Raw genomic sequence first — 21,518 nt, 5'->3', positions numbered from 1 at the left:
AAAATGGTATGTACTACATACATTGTACACTTTTTTTTATTTAGTTTAGAAAATACTTATAGTGAAGTCAATACATATTTGTGGGGTCGTGTAACTATCTTCCTGGTGTTAATAAAAAATGAATTAATAAAACGTTAGAAAAAATAGGGTACTATACGGTAGTCCCAGCATTCAAACTGTTCAGATTAGGATATTGCAAGTTAAGATATGATGAGGATGCAGAATGGAAATGGAAAAAAGGTCATACTAATGTTCAAGTTTAAAGCGATAACCTGTAATTTGGTAAACTGTCCTTTCAACTTTGCATAACTTTCAATTTTTGTTTTGAATTCTTACTCTAAAAAAAATTAATAGCTGTCAACTACATTTTCTTTTAAACAAACAAAGGAGTGACATGACGCTCTTTAAGAGTGTTAATTACCTCAGACGACTACAACGCAACGGGGATCATGAGGCGGAAATTAAAATGGAGTTGACAGAGGTTAAAGGGGCTATGTCAGCTGGAGAGCATGCGCTCTGAGATTATGCAAATTACTTTCAACTGTCAAAATTCTATTGTTTTTAACGCGTGACTTTCTCCATGTTCTCTGTCACGTCCAAGGCTCCGAATTTAGAGAGGTTAACAAGCGAAATGGGTTTAGATAAGGGATATTTCCATAGAATTCACGGAACGTTTTTTCTCTGGTTATGCTAGATCAAGAATAAAATTGTGACGACAATTTTACTTGTAGTTTTGAAGTAAAAACGCATGCCATTTATAAAATAGAGCGCAAACAAAAATTCAACAACAACATATTGTCTTATTCAACAAAATAAATCGAACAGGCTGATCGAAGTTGTATTTTACAAACGAACTACAAAAGACGCTAGACCGAAGATAAAGACCAAGACTGTTTCAAATCATTAACAATTAGACTTGTCTGTCGCTAGTGATTTTATAATTTAGATGCTGATAGAACAAGAGACATCAAGTCTTTGTTTTGATCGTAGGGAAACATACATTATCGCGCAAAATTGTTCGATCGTGCCGAATCACTGCGACGTCGAGAAAAACAGAACCAAGCATCATTGGTATACTACTCCACTATAAGCAGTCCGTTGATAAAAAGGGAAAGTAAACTCTGCTATTTTCCAAAAATATGCTCGAACACAAACAGTTCAAAAACATGCCATTTACAGGATCTAACTCGTACTAACATGCCTCTCTAAGTCCGTTGAGAACAATCTGGACGAGCAAACGGTCGTGTTTATCTTTGCTGTGAATCCAGATAAATACAAGAAGGAATCTAGCCGAATTTTAAAATGTTTCCTTCGCCAGGAGTTTAGTTTCGTCACGAAACTCATGGCCTGATGCTCTTGTAATCGTTTACAAAAAACGGCCGCCGCCAACTCGATAGCCGCTTCATTATATGTCCACATACTTTGAGCACAAGAAAAATCCAAAGGCCAGCAGCCTCTAAAATAACTCAATAGAAAGGTTCTGTGAACTATAGGGAAGATTCCATCAAAGATTCCATCGCTCATTGTGGAGTAGCCGTCATTAACTCTGCCATTACAACGGCCGCTGATAAGAGGTCACAGTAAATCCACGTAAAAACATTCCACAGGCAAACAATTTCAAAATAACGCCAAAAAATTATTCTGTAATCACCATAGAACGATTCTTAATACAAAACTTCGCTATCTATCGAACGATGGCTGAGATTTAGACAGATAAAAACAGCCTTCCAAAATCTCGACAGAACTTGAAAAAGTTGGGCCGTCTTTTTCAAGTTTGTTTTCATTGGCTCGCGCATGCGTGTGGGGTGACATAGCCCCTTTAAAGGTAAATCGTGGATTGTTAAAGCTCAACTATAAAATCAAGCATTTTCTTCTGGAGGTATTATTTCTTAACAAAAGCCTTTTGTTTTGAGACAATACTTAAGGGCGCATCTTAGCTTAGAAAAGATGACTTCTTGAATCCGGCCCCAGGCTGAAAACACTCTTGTCAAAAGTACTTGTTCTCACAAAAGAGTAACTCAACCAACTGTTTGATAGGGAAACTGATCTTGAAACACTTCTCCAAGGCCTGAAATTCAACACAATAGCCCAGTCTCGAATTAAAAATTACCGCTGAATATAAACATTAACGACACATTCATACAGGGTTAGCCTCGCCGTGAAGTAAAATATTCAGAAACCTGGCAAGTAAGTGTTTGAAATTTGAATATACACAATAGACAGAGTAATAAACATGTCTTTCGTGTTAGAATTTGTGAATATATTACTTGAGATTGAGGCTAAGGCTGTAAAAAATGCGTCTTCACTTCTTTAATTCAGCGGTCATAGCGAACTCGAAAATGGACTATTGTTTACTGGCAGAGGCAACTGACCGATGGAGTAACTCATCATCGACGCATTTTTACTTTAATTTCTGTTAATCCTGCTTCTACTTTTGATTTTATATTACATAATTTGTAAATAACTTAATTGATTTGTTTATTTACTTATTTTTTAATTGTAATTGGTGTACTTTAACCGGGAAGAGCCACCCAGTGGACGTGTTAATAAACCATTATTATTCATTCATAATATTTCCCCGATTCTGATTGGCTAAAAGCACACGTTTAATTCACCATAACCAGTTACTGATGACCAAATTTGGAAGAATTTTGTGTTTAACGAGGAAATGACGTCAAAAATGCAGCGTTCGTGCAGGTAATGGCACCGTTAACCGAGAAGACCTGGGGACGAGGTTGAGTTGTTTTGGTTGTGGAAACAAAAATGGCGGTCGTTTCACTCGTTTCAAGAGTAAGAGCTAGGCGAAAAAATCGCTAAAAACATGGCAAGAACAGCAAGAAGACAACTCGAAGGGCGACATCTGCTATTTGGAGAATATTTGGGGAGCTGGACAAACCTAAACGTGCACTATCGAAGATGAACTTAACATCAATGGAGGTAAGCATGTTTTAGCCATGTTTTTAAACTAGGAATTATTTTGAATGAATAATAAAACAATTATTGAATTCGGCTTTCGTTTCATATGAAGAATTATGGAGATCTCGGAGGGTATTATCCGCCTCGGCCTACGGCCTCGACGGATAACACCCTCCTCGATCTCCATAATTCTTCATAAGATAAAAACACAAGTTTCCTGGCACCAATCAGAAGCCAGAACGGCGGCGACCGTTTGGAACTGGTCTGGTAAGACATTGTCCCCAGGGGCTCTTCTCGCTGTTCTTTACTTTTCTTATGTGCCATATTTTTCCGCCTGTTTAGACTTTCCCTCGCCCCCACTATCTGCCCCTGGGTCTCCGAGGATGCTCAGCCGCTCAGGCTCATTCATTAATTGTTAATTATTATTATTATTATTATTGTTGTTGTTGTTTTCTATTATTATTATTATTATTATTATTATTATTATTATTATTATTTTTATCTGCCGAGTCTAACAGAGAAACACTAGGGATCTTGAACCATGCTTAGGACGACGGCAACGATAACGTCATAAGAACAATTGTTTTTATTCATGTGGCAAAAGAACAGCATTGCACTTGCATCACGCTTTTTGGTATATTTCTTAGACGTCAACCACAAGACCCCAACGTGAAATTTGCTATTGCGACGTAAAACTGACGACGTGCACACACGACGACGAATGATTCGCTTTCTTTTTGAACTTGGATGGAATTCATAAGAATCCAATTTCACTTAGCAATAGAGGATGGAAGATCTAGAGTTTGAAAGAACGCAAATTCATTTATTCAGGAGACCGGTTTGCCGTCGTCGTTAAAACCACTTAAAAATAGCATTGTTAAACGTATTTAATTTTAGTATTTAAACGGTAGATATAGGCATATTATTATCCCCTTAAAATTTTTCAATTTTTTCCTGGTGATTCGAAAATTATAGCGATCAAAACGTACCTTTTCGAAAATTTCAGGCAGAAAAAAGGTTCCCGCGAAAATTCTAGGTGGCCTTTCTTAAGGTAAAAAATCCATTAAAAATGGGCAATTATATCATTTTTAGATATTCGAAAAGAGGAGCAGGCAAGCAGGAAATTTTATAACAAATGTGCCGAAAATTCTTATCTCAAACCGTCTTCCGAACAGATATTTCCAAAAATTGACGTTGGCTGCCACTTACACAACGCGATCTTCCTCCCCCCTATCTTTGTGGCAATTAGTTAAAAACGTATTTGTGTGTTAAATAGCCTGAATTAAATGAAGACTACTAAAACTCTTTTAATTAATGATCCCAAGTCTAACAGGTTAAGTTTGAAATTGTTTTTACTTGACACGTTAAATTTCCATTTGTTTTTACTTAATTTTAATGTTTAAATATCGTTTTAAGTTAAGCTTCTTTCAAACCAGCTTATATTGAAACTTCGAGTATTATTAGCCTTCCGAAATCAAAATAGATTGCAATATTGTGTTGTTAGTCTTTCCGGAAACACGTCAACGATATACGACTCTCAAAAACACGTTTTTCATCATGATTTCAGCACGACCACTGTTCATTCTAGAACACTGTCGCGTTTGTTACTGATGAGCCATGGCTGATAGCGACGGTTTTCCGCTCGCCATAATAGTCTTCCTTTGTATATTTTACGGCACTGTTTTCATCTTGGCAATTGTTGGTAATACCTGGGTCATAAGAAACTGTTACAAGACAATCAGGAAGAAAAAATATCACACTTTTACGTGGTTTGTGGCAAATTTAGCTTGTGCGGATCTCGTATTCATATTTCTTACAATTTTCAACATCATTGGCTTTTTCTGGAAGTGGGTAGGCGGTGACAATACTTGTAAACTTCAGGGATTTGTCATCGAGGCAACCTACACAACTTCCATCAGTACCCTTGTAGTAATTAGTTATCAGAGACTAAGGGCCGTGGCCGACCCGTTCGACTTCAATGCAAGAAATAAGGACATGTCACAGAAAATATACGCAACATTGGCACTAATCTGGATCTTGTGCTTCGCTGTTTGTTCACCTCTGATCTTCATCTACCGCGTGGAAACACTCGAAAACGGAGACGTTGTTTGCGTTAATACATCATGGGGAAATAAAGGACGACAAATATACTATTGTTTACATGGAGCTTTCTTCTTTGTTCTCCCGTTGTTATATATGATAGTAACACAAACCCGTATTTACCGCGTCCTTCGAGATAGAGCAATGCCAAGACACAGCTATTCCCGCGAAGAGTCAAATCAAAAACACATGAAAGTTGCCAAAACTCTTGCAGCTTTAACTATAGCTTTTGTTATTTGCTGGTCTCCATTTATGATCACAAGAACACTAATTTACTTCCATTTGGCGTCACCTGATTTTGCTTGGAGAGCATCTCAACTTCTGATATGCGTCAACCCTGCTTTGGATCCCTTGTTATACGGCTACTATGGAGGAGATCTCAAAACTGTATTACGAAGAGTTCTGAGGTGCCATTTATCACGGCAACGGGAACATGATGTTACTAGCATGACTGTGATTCAAGCAAACACACCAAACACATCGAGCAATCAAAGTCTAGATCAGTACTGTGAACGTTCAACATAAAAGCCTGCCGGCAGCCTTTTTGTCTAAAATGTTAGGCGCCTCTTACGTTCCAAACCGCCCCCGCCCAACGCGGCCAGGCGTCTCTCTCGTCTGGCAACCCAGTGCTGGGGGGTTGGCGCGAGGAGAAGGTAGCTGACATTTCAGGCCCTGGTTGTTCAACGTTGGATAGGGCCTGGGATAGGGCTATCCACGGGATAAATCACTATTTCAGTGGATAAGAAATAGGAAAACCAATTGCGCTATCCAGTGGATAGTGATTTATGCGATGGATAGCGCTATCCAACGTTTGAACAATCGAGGCCAGCAAGCTCTCCAACTGGGGTAGATGTTAGGCGTTAGCGTCACGCCCACCGCGGCTGGCTTCACTCGCCACTTGACATGGAGAGCTTGCTCGCAGTCTATGAAAATGGTATGTACTACATACATTGAACACATTTTTTATTTAGTTTAGAAAATACTTATAGTGAAGTCAATACATATTTGTGGGGTCGTGTAACTATCTTCCTGGTGTTAATAAAAAATGAATTAATAAAACGTGAAGGAAAATAGAGTACTATACGGTAGTACGCGGCATGCAAACTGTTCGGATTAGGATATTGCAAGTTAAGAAATGATAAACTTAAGATGCAGAATGGAAACGGAAAACAATTCACACTCCGGCCTATTAAATGTTCGCGTTTAAAGTGATAACCTGTAAAAGTTGTCTTATTTTTACTGTAATTTGGTAAACTGTCCTTTCAACTTTGCATAACTTTCAATTTTTTGTTTTTTTAATCTAAAGAAAATTAATAGTTGTTAACTACATTTTCTTTTAAACAAACAAAGGAGTGACAAAGACGCTCTTTAATTACCTCAGACGACTACAACGCAACAGGGATCATGAGGCGGAAATTAAAATGGAGTTGACAGAGGTTTAAAAAGGTAAATCGTGGCTTGTTAAAACTCAACTATAAAATCAAGCATTTTCTTCTGGAGGTATTATTTCTTAACAAAAACCTTTTGTTTTGAGACAATACTTAAGGGCTCATCTCAGCTTAGAAAAGATGACTTCTTGAATTCGGTCCCAGGCTGAAAACTCTCTTGTCAAGAGATATTTGTTCTCACAAAAGAGTAACTCAACCAACTGTTTGATAGGGAAACTGATCATGAAACACTTCTTCAAGGCCTCAAATTCAACACAATTGTTTACTGGCAGAGGCAACTGACCGATAGAGTAACCATATTCATCGTCGATGCATTTTTACTGTAAGTTCGATTCTGTTAATCCTGCTTCTACTTTTGATTGTATATTGCATAATTTGTAAATTTATTTATTTATTTATTTATTTACTTATTTTTTAATCATAATTGATGTACTTTAACAGAGAAGAGCCACCCAGTGGATCTGTTAATAAACTATTATTAAACCATTATTATTACTATTATTATCTGCCGAGTCTAAAAGAGAAACACTAGGAAGCTTAAGCAACAATGCCTAGGACGACGGCAACGATAACGTCATAAGAACAATTGTTTTTATTCATTTGGCAAAACAACAGCATTGCACGTGCATCACGCTTTTTGGTACATTTCTTAGACGTCAACCACAAGACCCCGACGTGAAATTTGCTATTGCGACGCAAAATTGAATGTTTCGCTTTCTTTTCGAACTTGGATGGAGTCATCCTCGGAGACCCAGGGGCACTGAGTCGGGTCGGGAGAAAAGGCGGGACGAAAGTTTTTTGTATTATTGTGCCCAATCGGCGAACAGTTTCTCCTAAGTTCTTTTCGTGAGTTCGTACACGACGGCTATTGTCTTGCGACACTTGCCCGGTTCGTTCACCAAGCTTGTGCGAGCAAGGGAAACTTTTTTTTCTACTTTCCTAACCACAAACTGAAGGAACTACCGATGAGTCGAAAAAACGTTTGGGATGCTATCAGCAGGAGCAATTCCATTTGCCCCGAGAATATTCTGTTTTTGACTCATTACAAATGTATCGTAAATAATACAAGGAAAATAAAGATGCGGCGGCGACGACGAGAAAGGCAAATAAGCAATAGCTTGACAAGGCAAAACAACAACTTTGCACGTGCATCACACTTTTTTGTACATTTCGTTGCCGTCAACTGCACGACTACCCGTGAAAATGCCTAATTTCATGTTTTGTGAAGGACGTAAACAAGCAATGACAAAATTCATTCTCTTCATGAACTTGGATATGTTGATAGAAATTCAGCTCCAGAAGAGTTCGCTTGCCTTGACAAAGTAAGCGAGTTGGAATAATCATGATAAAAACTGAAAAAATGTGAATTCCCTTTTCCATGCGACGCTCTGGTGGTTGTCAGTCGTCGTAGTATCTTTTAAAAATTCCCTAATATTTCCGCAAGACGTGACCGATGCAAGCGTGAATACCTGTTGTAAGCTCAAGCTTGTATTTTTGGAAAAGCGTCTTTAGTCTTCGGGCAGACAGTATTTTGAAATCAGATGGGGATTTTATATCAAACTTAAAGTTTCCTGACTGCGTGCATTTCTTTGGTGCACGAGCCAGACAAGCCGTGATCGAAACAAAAGCTGTCGTGTACGAACTCACGAAAAGAACTCAGGAGAAACTGTTCGCCGATTGGGCACAATTATACAAAGCATTTTTTGTGCCCAATCAGGAGCCGGCCTCCTCTTGAATTTTGGAAATAGTTCGGTGAGAGTCGGTACCCAGGGGCTCTTTTGCCCGTACTTGAAAACTTTCGTCGCGCCCTTTCTCCCGACCCGACTGACTGCCCCTGGGTCTCCGAGGATGGGATGGAGTCAATAAGAAACCAATTTCACTTGGCAATAGAGGATATGGAGGATCTAGAGTTTGAAAGAACGCAAATTCATTTGTTCAGGAGACAGGTTTTGCTGACTGCCGTCGTCGTTGTGGTTGCTTAATTTTAACAGTTCGTACTAGTCTACTGATAGCACAGAAGACAACAGGGGCACCCAACGAGAATATGGTTCAAAACATTGTTAAACGTATTTCAGTATTTAAACGGTAGATAAAGGCATATTTTTATCCCCTAAACATTTTTCATCTGTTCGGATTTCCTAGCTGAAAGTCTGGTGATTCGAAAATTATAGCGATCAAAACGTACCTTTTCGAAAATTTCAGCCAGAAAAAAGGCTCCCGACAATTCTAGGTGACCTTTTAAGGGTAAGAATCCATTAAAAATGGGCAATTATACCATTTTTTAGACGTTCGAAAATCCTAGGAGAGGCAGGCAAGCTAGAAATTTTACGAAAACGTTCCGAAAATTCTAGATCTCAAATCGTCTTCCGAACAGATATTTTCCAAACACTGACGCCGGGTGCCCCTTACACAACGCGATCTTCCGCCACCCTATCTTTGTGGCAATTAGTTAAAAACGTATTTATGTGTTAAATAGCGACCCAATAGCCTGAATTAAATTAAGACTACTAATACTCTTTTAATTAATGATCCTAAGTCTAACAGGTTAAATTTCAAATTGTTTTTACTTGACAGGTTAAATTTCCATTTGTTTTTACTTAATTTTCAACTTTAAATATCGTTTTAAGTTAAGCTTCTTTCAAACCAGCTTATATTGAAACTTCGAGTATTATTAACCTTCAGAAATCAAAATAGATTGCAATATTGTGTTGTTAGTCTTTCCGGAAACACGTCAACGATATACGACTCGCAAAAACACGTTATTCATCGTGATTTCAGCACGACCACTGTTCGTTCTAGAACGCTGTCGCGTTTGTTACTGATGAGCCATGGCTGATAGCGACGGTTTCCCGCTCGCCATAATAGTCTTCCTTTGTATATTTTACAGCACTGTTTTCATCTTGGCAATTGTTGGTAATACTTGGGTCATAAGAAACTGTTACAAGACAATCAGGAAGAAAAAATATCACACTTTTACGTGGTTTGTGGCAAATTTAGCTTGTGCGGATCTCGTATTCATATTTCTTACAATTTTCAACATCATTGGCTTTTTCTGGAAGTGGGTAGGCGGTGACAATACTTGTAAACTTCAGGGATTTGTCATCGAGGCAACCTACACGACTTCCATCAGTACCCTTGTGGTAATTAGTTATCAGAGACTAAGGGCCGTGGCTAACCCTTTGGATTTCAATGCAAGAAATAAGGATATGTCACAGAAAATATACGCAACATTGGCACTAATCTGGATCTTGTGCTTCGCTGTTTGTTCACCTTTGATCTTCATCTACCGCGTCGAAATACGTGACAAAGGAAACATTGTTTGCGTTAATACATCATGGGGGAATAAAGGCCGACAAATATACTATAGTTTACACGGAGCTTTCTTCTTTTTTCTCCCGTTGTTATATATGATAGTAGCACAAACCCGTATTTACCGCGCGCTTCGAGATAGAGCAATGCCAAGACAAAGCTCTTCCAGTGAAGCGTCAAATCGAAAACACAAGAAAGTTGCCAAAACACTCGCAGCTTTAACTATAGCTTTTGTTATTTGCTGGTCTCCCTTCATGATCACACGAACACTAATTTACTTTCACTTAGCTTCCCCCGATCTCGTCTGGAGGGCATCCCAACTTCTGATATGCCTAAATGCTGCATTAGATCCATTGCTTTATGGGTACTTTGGTGGAAATCTTAAGGTTGTATTAAAAAGACTCCTGAGGCGGCACACTCCAAGGCGAGGATCATATGACGTTAATGTGACTGTGTCTCAATCCGCAAACACCTCTTCCACCAATCAACAAGAAGAGGCGCTAGTGTAAACACAACGACTAAAGAAAGGAACAATTACTAGTGTAAACACAGTGACTGAGGAAAGAAGCAAGTCACTTGTCTTATGACTCATAAGACCGCCAGATTCCCTTACCTTAGATCAAGGAACTACAGCAATCCCGTAAAACTTGATTATTTGCCGTTTTTGAGCAATGCTGGGCAACGGGTCATAACTTAGGCCACAAAATGAAGTTTTAACTGACGAAAATCACACCATCAATGACCAAAGCTATCAAACAAAGGAAACCCTATCTGAATAGGGATGAGGGACTAGGCCTCCTGGCCATTACAACTCTCTTGGGAACACGAAACAACTTTAATTTCTGTTACAGTAACGTGAATCTCATTTTACACCGCTGATGAAATTCGAACAAAATTTTATTTCAACTTTTTTCGCTTGCAAGTAGTTGTTTCTATCTTTTTCTAGTATGTCTTCGCCAGAAAATTTGAACAACCTTTTCGGAGGCATACACTGTATAATATACACAGAATACTGATGGCTTTAAATTCAAGTTTCCAGTTGAGTTAATTAAAGTAAGTTGTGAGATAACTTACTCTAGTTAACAACTAAACAATAAAACTATAAGCAGTATAAGGATTTTTAGGCAACTAGCCCGTTTTTTGTTTCTTTTTCTGGTGCAATTCATCCGATTTAGTATAAGTTGTTCTCAGGCAGATCGTACATTCAGTTTAGCGACGAAAAGGAAAGCTATGTAATGTTACCGTTTTAGGATGTTTTTGAATGTGCATGTATATATTGTTTCATAATAAAATATTTAAAAAAATGAGGAAGGAAGTAAGCAAGGTCATGTCTAAAAATAACTATACTATTTTTTTTTTTTTTTTTTTTTTTAATGAATGGTGAGGTAAGACTTTCAGCAGGAGGTTTATATAGTTTACGTGCAAGAAAAGCAAAATATCCGAGATATCGATACATTCGGCTAGAACGTCATATCCGACTTAATATATCACGTCCCTCATTCAAGTCACGCAGAAGAGAACAGAAAAACAACAACATAAGGCCAATATACGCAAATTGGTTTTATGAAATGAGCTTTAAAAGTACAAGCCTAGTAATCTCTGGCCGGTGGCAAAGTCTGGCAATAAAACCAACACACACACCAAACTTTTACGTTTCACACCGACGCAATAAAATGAGTTTCTTTAGAAACTAACCCCTTTATCAAAAATACTATAGCCGTAGAAGAGAAAATTTAGCATACGACGTAACAATCATACTATCCAAAGAATTCAGATATATAAGAAGACCTTATCAGTATTTCGTATCTAAAATAACAAAACCAAATTACGCATGAGCTCCTGCTTTGTTCTTGCCACTCAAACAACAGCAGCATCAGGGCGTTGCTGCTTATAATTACGCAACTTGAAACGACCAAACAATAAACTAAACTCCAAAATAGATTTCCTTGATCAGTCTATTTTACCTTGAGTTATTAACCTTATTTTTTTCTTCTCCAATAACCGAAAAAAAAAAACAGAGCAAAGACAAGTCTCGCACGATTTGATAGATAAGACACATAGAGGTCTAGCTGACGGTGTTTACGAGACGCTTTTGACCGGACTATGACGACGATTGTAGAGCAGCACAGGGTTTCAAGTCGCTATTGCAAGCTGGTTCAAAAACTTACAACATAAAAACTATACAACAAATCAATTTCCTGCGCAAAAATTGCGTTTTAAAGTTTGAACCACTGACCAAAACAGACGTGCAGGGTCGACTTACAATGTTGTGTTGTGCTAACAATCTTCGTTGCAACTGAAATATCTTTCTGTGGGTGTAACATCGCCCTTAGCAAGTCGACAACAACACATATCAGAAGAAACTGACGTTTCGTCTTCAAGTCCTCCACCTTATTCACAGGTCTCTGACCACCTTGCGCTTACTAACGAAAGCGTGAAACTTGCTACTCAACATCTTTCGAATTTCATCCGCAAACGCTGCGACAAACATCAAGCTTAACCCCTTAAGCCCTAAGAGTGATCAGCATCAAATTTCTCCTTGTAATATCAATGTTTTGTAAAAACAGAGTGGTCATGATAATTACAGATATTATCACACAAGGTGAATTTGCTTGATATCTTATCAACTTCTCCCCACTACTTCTGTAGGAAATGAATAGGGGCAACACACGAGAATTCAAATTTTGATCTTAGGGTTTGAAGGGTTGACAGTTTATTTGGACACGTTGAAGTCCTTCGTGCAGGGTCCCTCTTCAGCAAACGGTCAGTGCTGTGTAGAACTGAGCAAAAAGACCCATAATCGTGTTAAACTCTGTCAAAAAAAGCCAGAGACAAACTCTTCGTAATTTGACAAATTAAATGACCAAAAGCTAAGAAACCAGAGGATGACTGTTTTTGTTGTTGTTGTTGTTGCTGTTTGTTTTTCTTTTCACTTCTAGGCTGTGTCCACGATGCACTGATTAACCAGCATAACGTTTCACTGAGTCCCACTTCCAGTGAAACTGTGTTGTTTTGGTTTGCCTGCGGATCCCATTCGTTAACATGTATCCATGGTCAATGAAAGTTTAGTCTATAGTTTACATTTGTCAAATAAACTGTCCGCTTCCAATAAGTGACATTAACTGCATCCACTGGCAGAAGCTCCTGGGATGACGTAGAACCCAAACGTCATAGGCGGAAGAATGAGGGGTTTATCTCCTGGCACAATCACAGGATTAAGATCGGGAAAGGTGTGGTCATCCACAAGTTTAAGCACTTTTCCATTCAGTCTCACTGTCCTGTTAACAAAATTAAAGGCAACCTTAACTGAGCCCTGCAGAAGGACAGGCTTTCGTATTGAAATCCCGGTTTCCTTACCTATCTTTGTGACAATTTGGACGCGTTAGTTACATCATGTATACTCTATATTAGTTTGTGTGTTATTCTGCAGCCAGTTCTCTCCGAGGGTTGATTTCCACTGTCGCGTAATTTTTACGTGCGTACGCGCGTAAAATTTACGTTCGCAAATAAAATACAGGCAATGTATCAAAGGCCGCATGTAAGCGTAAAAGTAGAACCTCGTTTAACTTAACGTTAAATTGAACACTTTATTTTTTTTTTTTTACTTTATTCAACACTTTATATCTCGCCTCTATTTTATTTACATGATTAAAGGTAACGTGCGTTAACGTGCGTAGCCAAAACGCGTCAGTGCAAATCAGCCTTAAGGGTTGATTTCCACTATCGCGTATTTTTCCGTGCGAACGCACGTAAAATTTACATGCATAAATGAAATAGAGGCAATGTATGAAAGGCCCCCGGTAAACGTGAAAGTTGAGCGAGGTTCAACTTTTACGTTTACGCGTGACCTTTCATACATTGTCTCTGTTTTATTAACGCGCGTACGCACGTAAAAAATTAGAACGCGACAGTGGAAATCAACCTTAAGATAGACAGCAATAAGACCGACACTAATAAGTATCCGTTTTTGGGAGGTGTCCGCCTTAAAAAGCGTCAAAGAGACCTGAAAAACTAGCGACAATGGCCAACTCTTTAGGTCCTTACTAATTTGCGGAATAAGATATGATGTCTGGATGAGTGCAATACTGGCCCCAGTCGTTCAAAAGCTCAAGCGCTATCCACCAGATAGATCACTATCCAGCGGATTGGGTATTGGGGAAACCAACTGGACCATCCACTGGATCTGCTGGATAGCGTATGACTCATCCTTTGAACATGCAACTACGGCTAGAATAGGACTGTTGCTGACAGTGGCTGACGTTTCGACAGCCTGTACGGTGGTCATCTTCAGACAAACTCTAGTTGTCCTTTTAGGAAGGTGTGCGTCTTATTTCTCTATATAAATATGTCCGTTAAGCGAGACTTGACTGTGTATGCCTTCATGTCTATAATGGCCGGGATATCCACACCTTAGGCAATGATCCCGACTTCTTGAACACAAATCAGAAAGCTCAATAACATTAAACAGTCATTTAGACGTTTTACTTACTTCGACGTGAGGTCACTGTTTTCCGTCCTCAGAAGATACTCTTCCACATCTTTTCCTTTGAGGCTACCAGTAAGTTTAAGGCTAACTGGATCATGATCGTGAACATTCAGAACAAGAAGGGTGACAGCTCCAACAGGATATTTCCTGAAGCAATTAAAAGTCTGAAATTACTGTTCACTGGCAAGCCTGGCCTTTTATGGCCAGACATAAGTGTAGTAAAGATACGTCTCACATAGGGAGTGTTGGTCAGAAAACTAAGAGCTTTTTTCTGCTTCAATCGTTTATCTAAAAATAATAAAAATATTTTTTTTAACGTGTTTTATACCTGTTAGCACAGTGAGCGTATACACGGGTCTTTCGCTTGTCTTTTGTCCCACCTTCTACTTCTAGGACTTTCACCCCAACAAGCCTCTTATATAACAAAGACAACCAATAATCCTAGAACATACGTAAGAAAGCGAAAAAATGCTGAGATCATAAACAGATTGGCATTGTTAACCATAAACGTCAGTTCAGATCCCAAGGGACGGTACTTCCTTTAAGAGGCTAAAGGGGACGTGCCGCTGGATAGGGTCGAATTTTCACGACTGGATCGACCGTATTGGGGTCGCTTTTTCAATAGAGTTACTAAAATGGGGTCGCACATTATCGGATTTTTTGAAGTAGCACATGCCTACAGTTCTTCATATTTATGGTTAGCAAACGTAACAGAATGTTTGTACTGTAGACGAAAAGTAAAGTGTTCTTCGTTCAATCTAAAAAATGGGTCAATTCATAAAAGTAGGAAGTGACTAAATTGGGATCAAGAAAATTGCATCTTTTCCCAAAGGTGACTAAGGTGGGCTCTATAATTGGCCACAGAATAGACTATAATGAGGAAGGGGCCCTGAGAGGCCAACGGCACATACCCAGCAGAAATTAATCCAAGTACCTCCCCCGGGGTTCAGATCCAGTGAGATGCTTCAAACAAGAGGATCGAAGTATGTAAAAGTAATTATGGCTGATGGATTTCTTCTGACAGCTCTAGGAACCAGTCAGTATACGTTTTCATGGCATCTAACCAACCAGATTGGTCCAGTTTGTCCAACTCACCTTCTAGTATAGCAAATATTGGGATCGAAGCTCCCACTCCAAAAAGAAACGTAACTTGTTTTATACTCCTTATGTACTTAAAACGCACCAAACTGAGGCAAAGTTTGCATACCCGCTTGTACCAGAAAACCAAAAGTTGAGTTGATGAGTAGATGAGCAGTTGCCAAAGACTTATAAGGGCGAGTTATTCCTTTTTCTTGTTGTTCATGAAAGCCATTTTAAACGAGGGTATATTCAAAATTGTAGGGCAATTATCACAAAAACCTAGGAGACTGAATTCTCGTAAGACTGTCCCTTTACAAGGGTCTCATAACTGATCTCTTGATGGGAATCCTGCCTACAGGGCGATGAGTCCTATTAGATCCTTAGCCTGCGTAGCTGGCGTTATTGTGTAGTAGTTTAGTGAGATTTGGCGGCGGAGCCGTTGTAATATAGTCGAGTGGGATTTGACGGCGGAGCTGTCACGAGCGGCGAAGTCGCGAGAAACCGCCTCGTCCCTACTCCCTTTTATTGGAACACGGCTCCGCCGCCAAAACTTTTATCTCGCACCCACACAATACCGCCATCTACGCCGGCTATTAGATCCTTCGCAAGACGGAAGGAACAATAAAAATAGGTGCGGGTCATCAGACGGTTAATGTGAAAATATGTTACTTAACTTAACCAAAATATGTACATGTAATTACAGGATTTGGATTCAAATCTTCATCAAGTAAAGCATAGCTTCCTTTAACAAACGATTGTCGAATAACAACTTCATGGCCCAATCGAGCAGCGAGTCCTAATTTGTCAAGCCACCTGGAAAGCATAATAATATTTACATTAATGGGGTACCCAGGAATCATGCCATAAGTATAGATAAAATACGAGACAATAATGTATCCATAAAAAGAAAGAAATAGTTGATTTGCACTTGGGAATCAGAGTCAGTTTCGAAGAGAAGGTTACGCATTGATTTTCACGTTTTCAATTCTCATGACCCTTTCATCCCTAGTACGTAATTTGGTGTTCATTTTCCGCTAAGTAATTGTAAGAGACGTATTCAAACTGAGTCTTTCCCAGGATTGAGAAGAAAAATATATCATTGCATTAAAAGTACGGAGAGCTGTATGGCACCTAAATCTTTGAAACGGAAATGTAAAGGGTAGCCCACGATTCGAATCTCCCTGGGATGGTCAATCTTTCCTTTTGACTACCCCAGTAGCTGAAAGTAGCTGAGATTCGAGCGTATAATAGCTGGTGGAAATAATCCTAAACCTCAGTCCTTATTGACATGGTAAACCCGCATCCTTTCAAACTATTTGGCAATTATTCCAAGTCGCCCTGTTATTTAAAAGAATGGAATTGAGGTTGGAGCTGAAGAGAGGGGACCGTGTCCAAGTTCCGACAGAGGAGGTAGAATTTATCACCTTGCCTTTCCCGTTCCTAAGGAAACTTTAAATTTGGTTATTTCAGGTCGTAGTTAAGCGGTGACGGCAAAGAAATTTACAAAAAAGCGTAATGAACGTGCAGAGTTGTTGTTTTGCTCATTAAATCTATTACTTTTTTCTGACGTTGTCGTCGCCTTCGTAGGTTCGTAAGGTCCTTACTGACTTAAGAAAGAAAACCGTCATTCTCAGGTTTTTCTCAAACATAAGCACTGACTTTAGGGCAGAACATACTACAAATTACTAGAAGCCCACTTACATAAAGCCTGCAACATATCTGTCAGACAATCCAGGAGCTCCCCCACCAAAAGCACTACCAGTCTCCCCCATCCACCTTGGTATGCCTGGAGCTGTTTTATCCAAGACATCATTGGCTGCCTCCAGCTCACGCAGGAATTTGTCCAGTACATTTGGATTATAAAAATCCTTCTCAGTGCAATTTCTTTTATCGAGGTAGTACCTAAAAACACAGGCGTGACACATTTGACGGCATATATATCCTTCTAATTACACCCAGGGGAACTTCAAAACATGTAGATTCCTATTTCCACTTGAACCACACAAAAACCGTAATTTTTGAGTTAGCCAAGTTACGAGAAATTGTCAAACGAAAGGTCTGGAACGAGACCGATAAAAGCAAGAAGTGAAATCGGAAAAAGAGACCGGTCGTAGGCAAGTGAGCGTCGAATCCGATTCTATCCTTTCGGCGCTTTGCACTTTACTAGGAGCGATTTGAGAAAGAGACCGGCTATTTTGTAATCTACTTTCTACCACATCCTTGTTTTCCTTTTAGTCTACAAGACTAGAGACTTTAAAATTGGAATATATTATAAAAAAGTAACTGAGTAGAAGTACCAGTCCCTCTTGTAAAGCAAGTCAGTCTCTGATTGGTAAATTTGCGTGGCAAAATTGGTTGGAATGTGTGGCATGATTTCACAGACGATGCGCTTTACACTGTAAACCCGGGGGGAAAAATTAAAATAAATGTAACAGAAAGCCGCCTAGTAGCAAACAATGCAACACTTACTGGTGCCACGTGACTGCGTCTATGACATCTTTAGCACCTGAGACAAAACTAAACAGTGGAAAAGAATGAAATGGAAAATAGATAAGGTTCCGATTTTCCGGGGCTGGACCAAAACTCAGTCAGGGTCTTAAAATAACTGACAAATGAAGGTACTGCCTTTGGCCCGCAAATGGCTAGACCTTCGCGTGGCTCGGATGACCACGTAAAATGGCGGTCCATCTCCAGTAGGAGACGTAAAAATAGTGTCTCCAATCAGTACTTTCGTGCTAAATACAGTTGACACTCAATTTCTTTTAGTAGACCACCCCAAATCTGCGGATGTACTAGGTTGATAAGTCACTCAATACAATTTTTGGAGTAATGTTATTTCACCTGTTTCAGGAAGACTCTTCTGTTATAGATCTAAGTGTCTTCTATAAGCTCGATTAGTTAATCAAAGATAAGGATCTCTGATCTACTCATCTTTATTAGGACCCTAACCAGTCTAAGGTGTACTGACTCAATTACCTTTGAAGGTAGCTTGCACTTTTGGAGTTCTCATGAATCCGGGTAACATCAGGGCCAACTAGAAAATTTCCAAACTGAGGGCTACTCTTGAGAATTTCCCGTAAGGTGTGGAAGTCATTTGCCAGATCTTCTGGAGGCAGTGACTTATTGAAATCGTCAAAGAGGTTAGGTTCTAAAAGTGACAAGAAAGGAAATAAATTTTGACAGGTCTAAAAGAAGTATGCAATTTATGGCAAGATACATCCTCGGAGACCCAGGGGCAGATAGTGGGGGCGAGGGAAAGTCTAAACAGGCGGGAAAATATGGCACAAAAGAAAAGTAAAGAACGGCGAGAAGAGCCCCTGGGGACAATGTCTTACCGGACCAGTTCCAAACGATCGCCGCCAATCTGGCTTCCGATTGGTACCAGAAAACTTGTGTTTTTCTGGCACCAATCAGAAGCCAGAACGGCGGCGACCGTTTAGAACTGGTCTAGTAAGACATTGTCCCCAGGGGCTCTCCTCGTCGTTCTTTACTTTTCTTCGTGCCTTATTTTTCCGCCTGTTTAGACCTTCCCTTGCCCCCACTATCTGCCCCTGGGTCTCCGAGGATGGACAAGATAAGACTGAATGACGGTCCAGAATCTTACCTTTTTTTACCTGAAAACTAGAGCCAAATTTTGAAATGGTACAATGTACATATGTATCAAATGGTTAGATGATAAAATGTCAGAAAAGAGAACATCAATAAAATAATCATGCTAAGCACGTTTCACTTGAAACTTAGTTTAAAACTCTCAAAGAAATTAGTCTTTAGCTCGTTGAAAACCTTAACTTTGTGTCAGCTGTTAGGATATATAGCATGCTCTGGTCCATATACTGTACAATGCTCTATTCATTGCCCCTGTTAGTTGAACCATAGGAATAAATTTGGCCTAGGCTAATTAAGGCTAAAAAAAAACACGATAACAAACATTGAGTGCACTTATATAAAATCCCGGGAGGGGGGGGGGGTTACTGTAAGAACTTCTAGGTGGGGTTGTGCTGCTGGGACCCTGGAACCCTTAACCTATACCAGAGCTAGTTCAGGTGAATTTTGCTACCCTATACTAGAGTAAACTCCCCTAATCCCCCTATCCTAGAGTAGCTGTTTCCCTAGTGTAGATAAAATCTTTAACCAACTGATCAGCTTCCTGAAAAATGATACCCTATTCTAGACCCAAACGCTCTGATTTATATACCCTATCCTAGAGTAAACTGCTTGAAAACCATACCCTTTACAGGGCACATACCTATATAACCCATATATGGCAGTGCCCCCCCCCCACCCCCCCTCCCCGGTATAAAATTACCATTTCCAAGCTCCCATCCAAAACGATAGCCACTATCAGCAACATACTGCATAATTTTTTTAGGGTTACTCGCATTCCAAGATCCATCCTTCTCTCGGAGAAGCACATTCAATCCGAACAAAACATCCCAGTTTGCCTTAGAAGACAGCAGATGAATTTTATCCAAATCCTCGTGCGTTATTGTAAAATTAGTAAAATTCTTGTGTTTGTTCAACCCTGGCGAATCATCATAGATCAAAAAATCTTCGGCCGTCCCTCCCACACGAAGAAATGCAGGAGAGAGACCCTTTGCGAGAGTGAAGAATTTCTCTGAGGTGAAGTTAATGTGGGGCCAATTAATGCTCCCGTATCAAACCAACTGTAATTGCCACGGAGAGAAACTTCTTACTGACTGTGAAGACGGACTGGTTCAAATTGATCGAAACAGTTTGTTCCACAAATTTTTCTTTACCGTCTTCGTTTATGTCCTTGAAACTCAATGCACGTAAATTCCCAGAGACAAGTATCGAAAACACAGTTACAAGCAGCGTCAAACGAGGAAAAATGATTCCAAAATATGCCATGTTGTTCACCCAAATAAATCTCACTTGAACGAAGCGCATCCAAACTTGAAGAATGCCACTTCCATGTAAGGATGAGCATGACTGTACTATGGACTAAGGAATGCCGGACTATGGACTATCGAATATTCAAGAGTTCGTGCTACAGTTTTACGATCGGTAAAAGCATGAAACAAAGAAAGCCTCAACTCGAACATTTCCATCCTTTATAGCTGAAATCAATTCAACTCTGCCCTCACTAAGCCGTCAGGGAGGCAAGTTCGAGAGCAAGCTTGAGTGGTAATGGGTCAGTCAATTCGTCTACTTTTGCATCACCAACATCACCATCATCAAATTCAATGTCCAAGGCATGCAGTTTTAACATCATTTTTACAATTTAACATTCACGCAGTTTTCTCTATAACCCAGGCTATAATCACCTAAAGTAAGTAATGATAATTTAAAATGTTATGTTTTTTAATGTTATCACTTGCAGTTCACGGGGTTACTAAAAATATACTAGACTTTTCGTTTAATGCAGTTCAAAGTGTAATCCCAGATTAATGACATTAAAAAATGTGGGCAAGTAGCTGCAAGTGAAGATTATTAGTGAACTTAATGAGTCAATGTTGTGCACTTTAATCAGTCCATAGTTCTACGATATCATTCCATTCCTAAAATTAATAGGGGATCATTTCGGGGTCGACGTGAAGAGAAATTGTCGGTATCATTTCGGGGTCGATTTAGGGATCATTTCTGGGTTGGGGATCATTTCGGGGGCTGCATAGTTCCTGGTGTCGGGTATTTGCCAGGTTGTGATCATGAGTTCCCGAGGTGGGGCTTTTGTTAGCCTGTAAATCACGCCGTCCCGATATCTCTACTATCTCCTTTCTCATCTCTTCTCAAAAAAACAGAAAGAAAGGGGTAAAAAGTATGATCGCAGATAAGGCATCGAAGGTCTCCCTGGGATGGAACATTTGATATTGTAGCATTTCCCATTTTCTACGATTTTAAGAGAGCGAGGTAAATGGCCTGTAAAACTAAATAGATCTATACACACAGAGGCGCATTTTAAGAAAATAAAGAATTAATGATTCAAAAGTTGACATTTTATTTCACACCGAACACTGTTCGGTGCCAGTTGGCGAAAAATCATAGCCTAAACACGGTAGAAAAAAACTATCAGAGAGGGGAGACACCTATTACTTAACGAAGAGCATGGTAGTTAGAGGCTTTGAGAAGCTTTGCGACGAATTTGACAAAAAAAATTGTCATCGATTGCAAAGAGTACCCTGGAAGTTTATTGCGTAAAGTGCCGCTTTAATAAGGAAAAA

The 21,518-nt window shown here is 39.5% G+C and overlaps 2 protein-coding genes and 1 pseudogene across 2 annotated transcripts; 2 read left to right on the top strand and 1 right to left on the bottom strand.

Annotated features, from left to right (window-relative positions):
• The first annotated feature begins 4,484 nt into the window (after window positions 1-4,484).
• Window positions 4,485-5,605, top strand: LOC140935759 (galanin receptor 2b-like). Its single transcript, XM_073385325.1, has one exon. It carries the CDS (start codon window positions 4,534-4,536, stop codon window positions 5,539-5,541), a length of 1,008 nt encoding a protein of 335 aa, XP_073241426.1. The 5' UTR covers window positions 4,485-4,533; the 3' UTR covers window positions 5,542-5,605.
• Window positions 5,606-9,235: 3,630 nt separating this feature from the next.
• Window positions 9,236-10,999, top strand: LOC140933678 (neuropeptide FF receptor 1-like). Its single transcript, XM_073383286.1, has one exon. It carries the CDS (start codon window positions 9,293-9,295, stop codon window positions 10,280-10,282), a length of 990 nt encoding a protein of 329 aa, XP_073239387.1. The 5' UTR covers window positions 9,236-9,292; the 3' UTR covers window positions 10,283-10,999.
• A 174-nt stretch (window positions 11,000-11,173) lies between these two features.
• LOC140934709 (heparanase-like) lies at window positions 11,174-20,208 on the bottom strand (annotated as a pseudogene).
• Between the last annotated feature and the right edge of the window lie 1,310 nt (window positions 20,209-21,518).

Source organism: Porites lutea, chromosome 4 (assembly GCF_958299795.1).
Source record: "Porites lutea chromosome 4, jaPorLute2.1, whole genome shotgun sequence".
NCBI lineage: Eukaryota > Metazoa > Cnidaria > Anthozoa > Scleractinia > Poritidae > Porites > Porites lutea.
The sequence above is the reverse complement of the archived record's forward strand: the minus strand, read 5'-3'. Positions and strand labels throughout refer to the sequence as shown.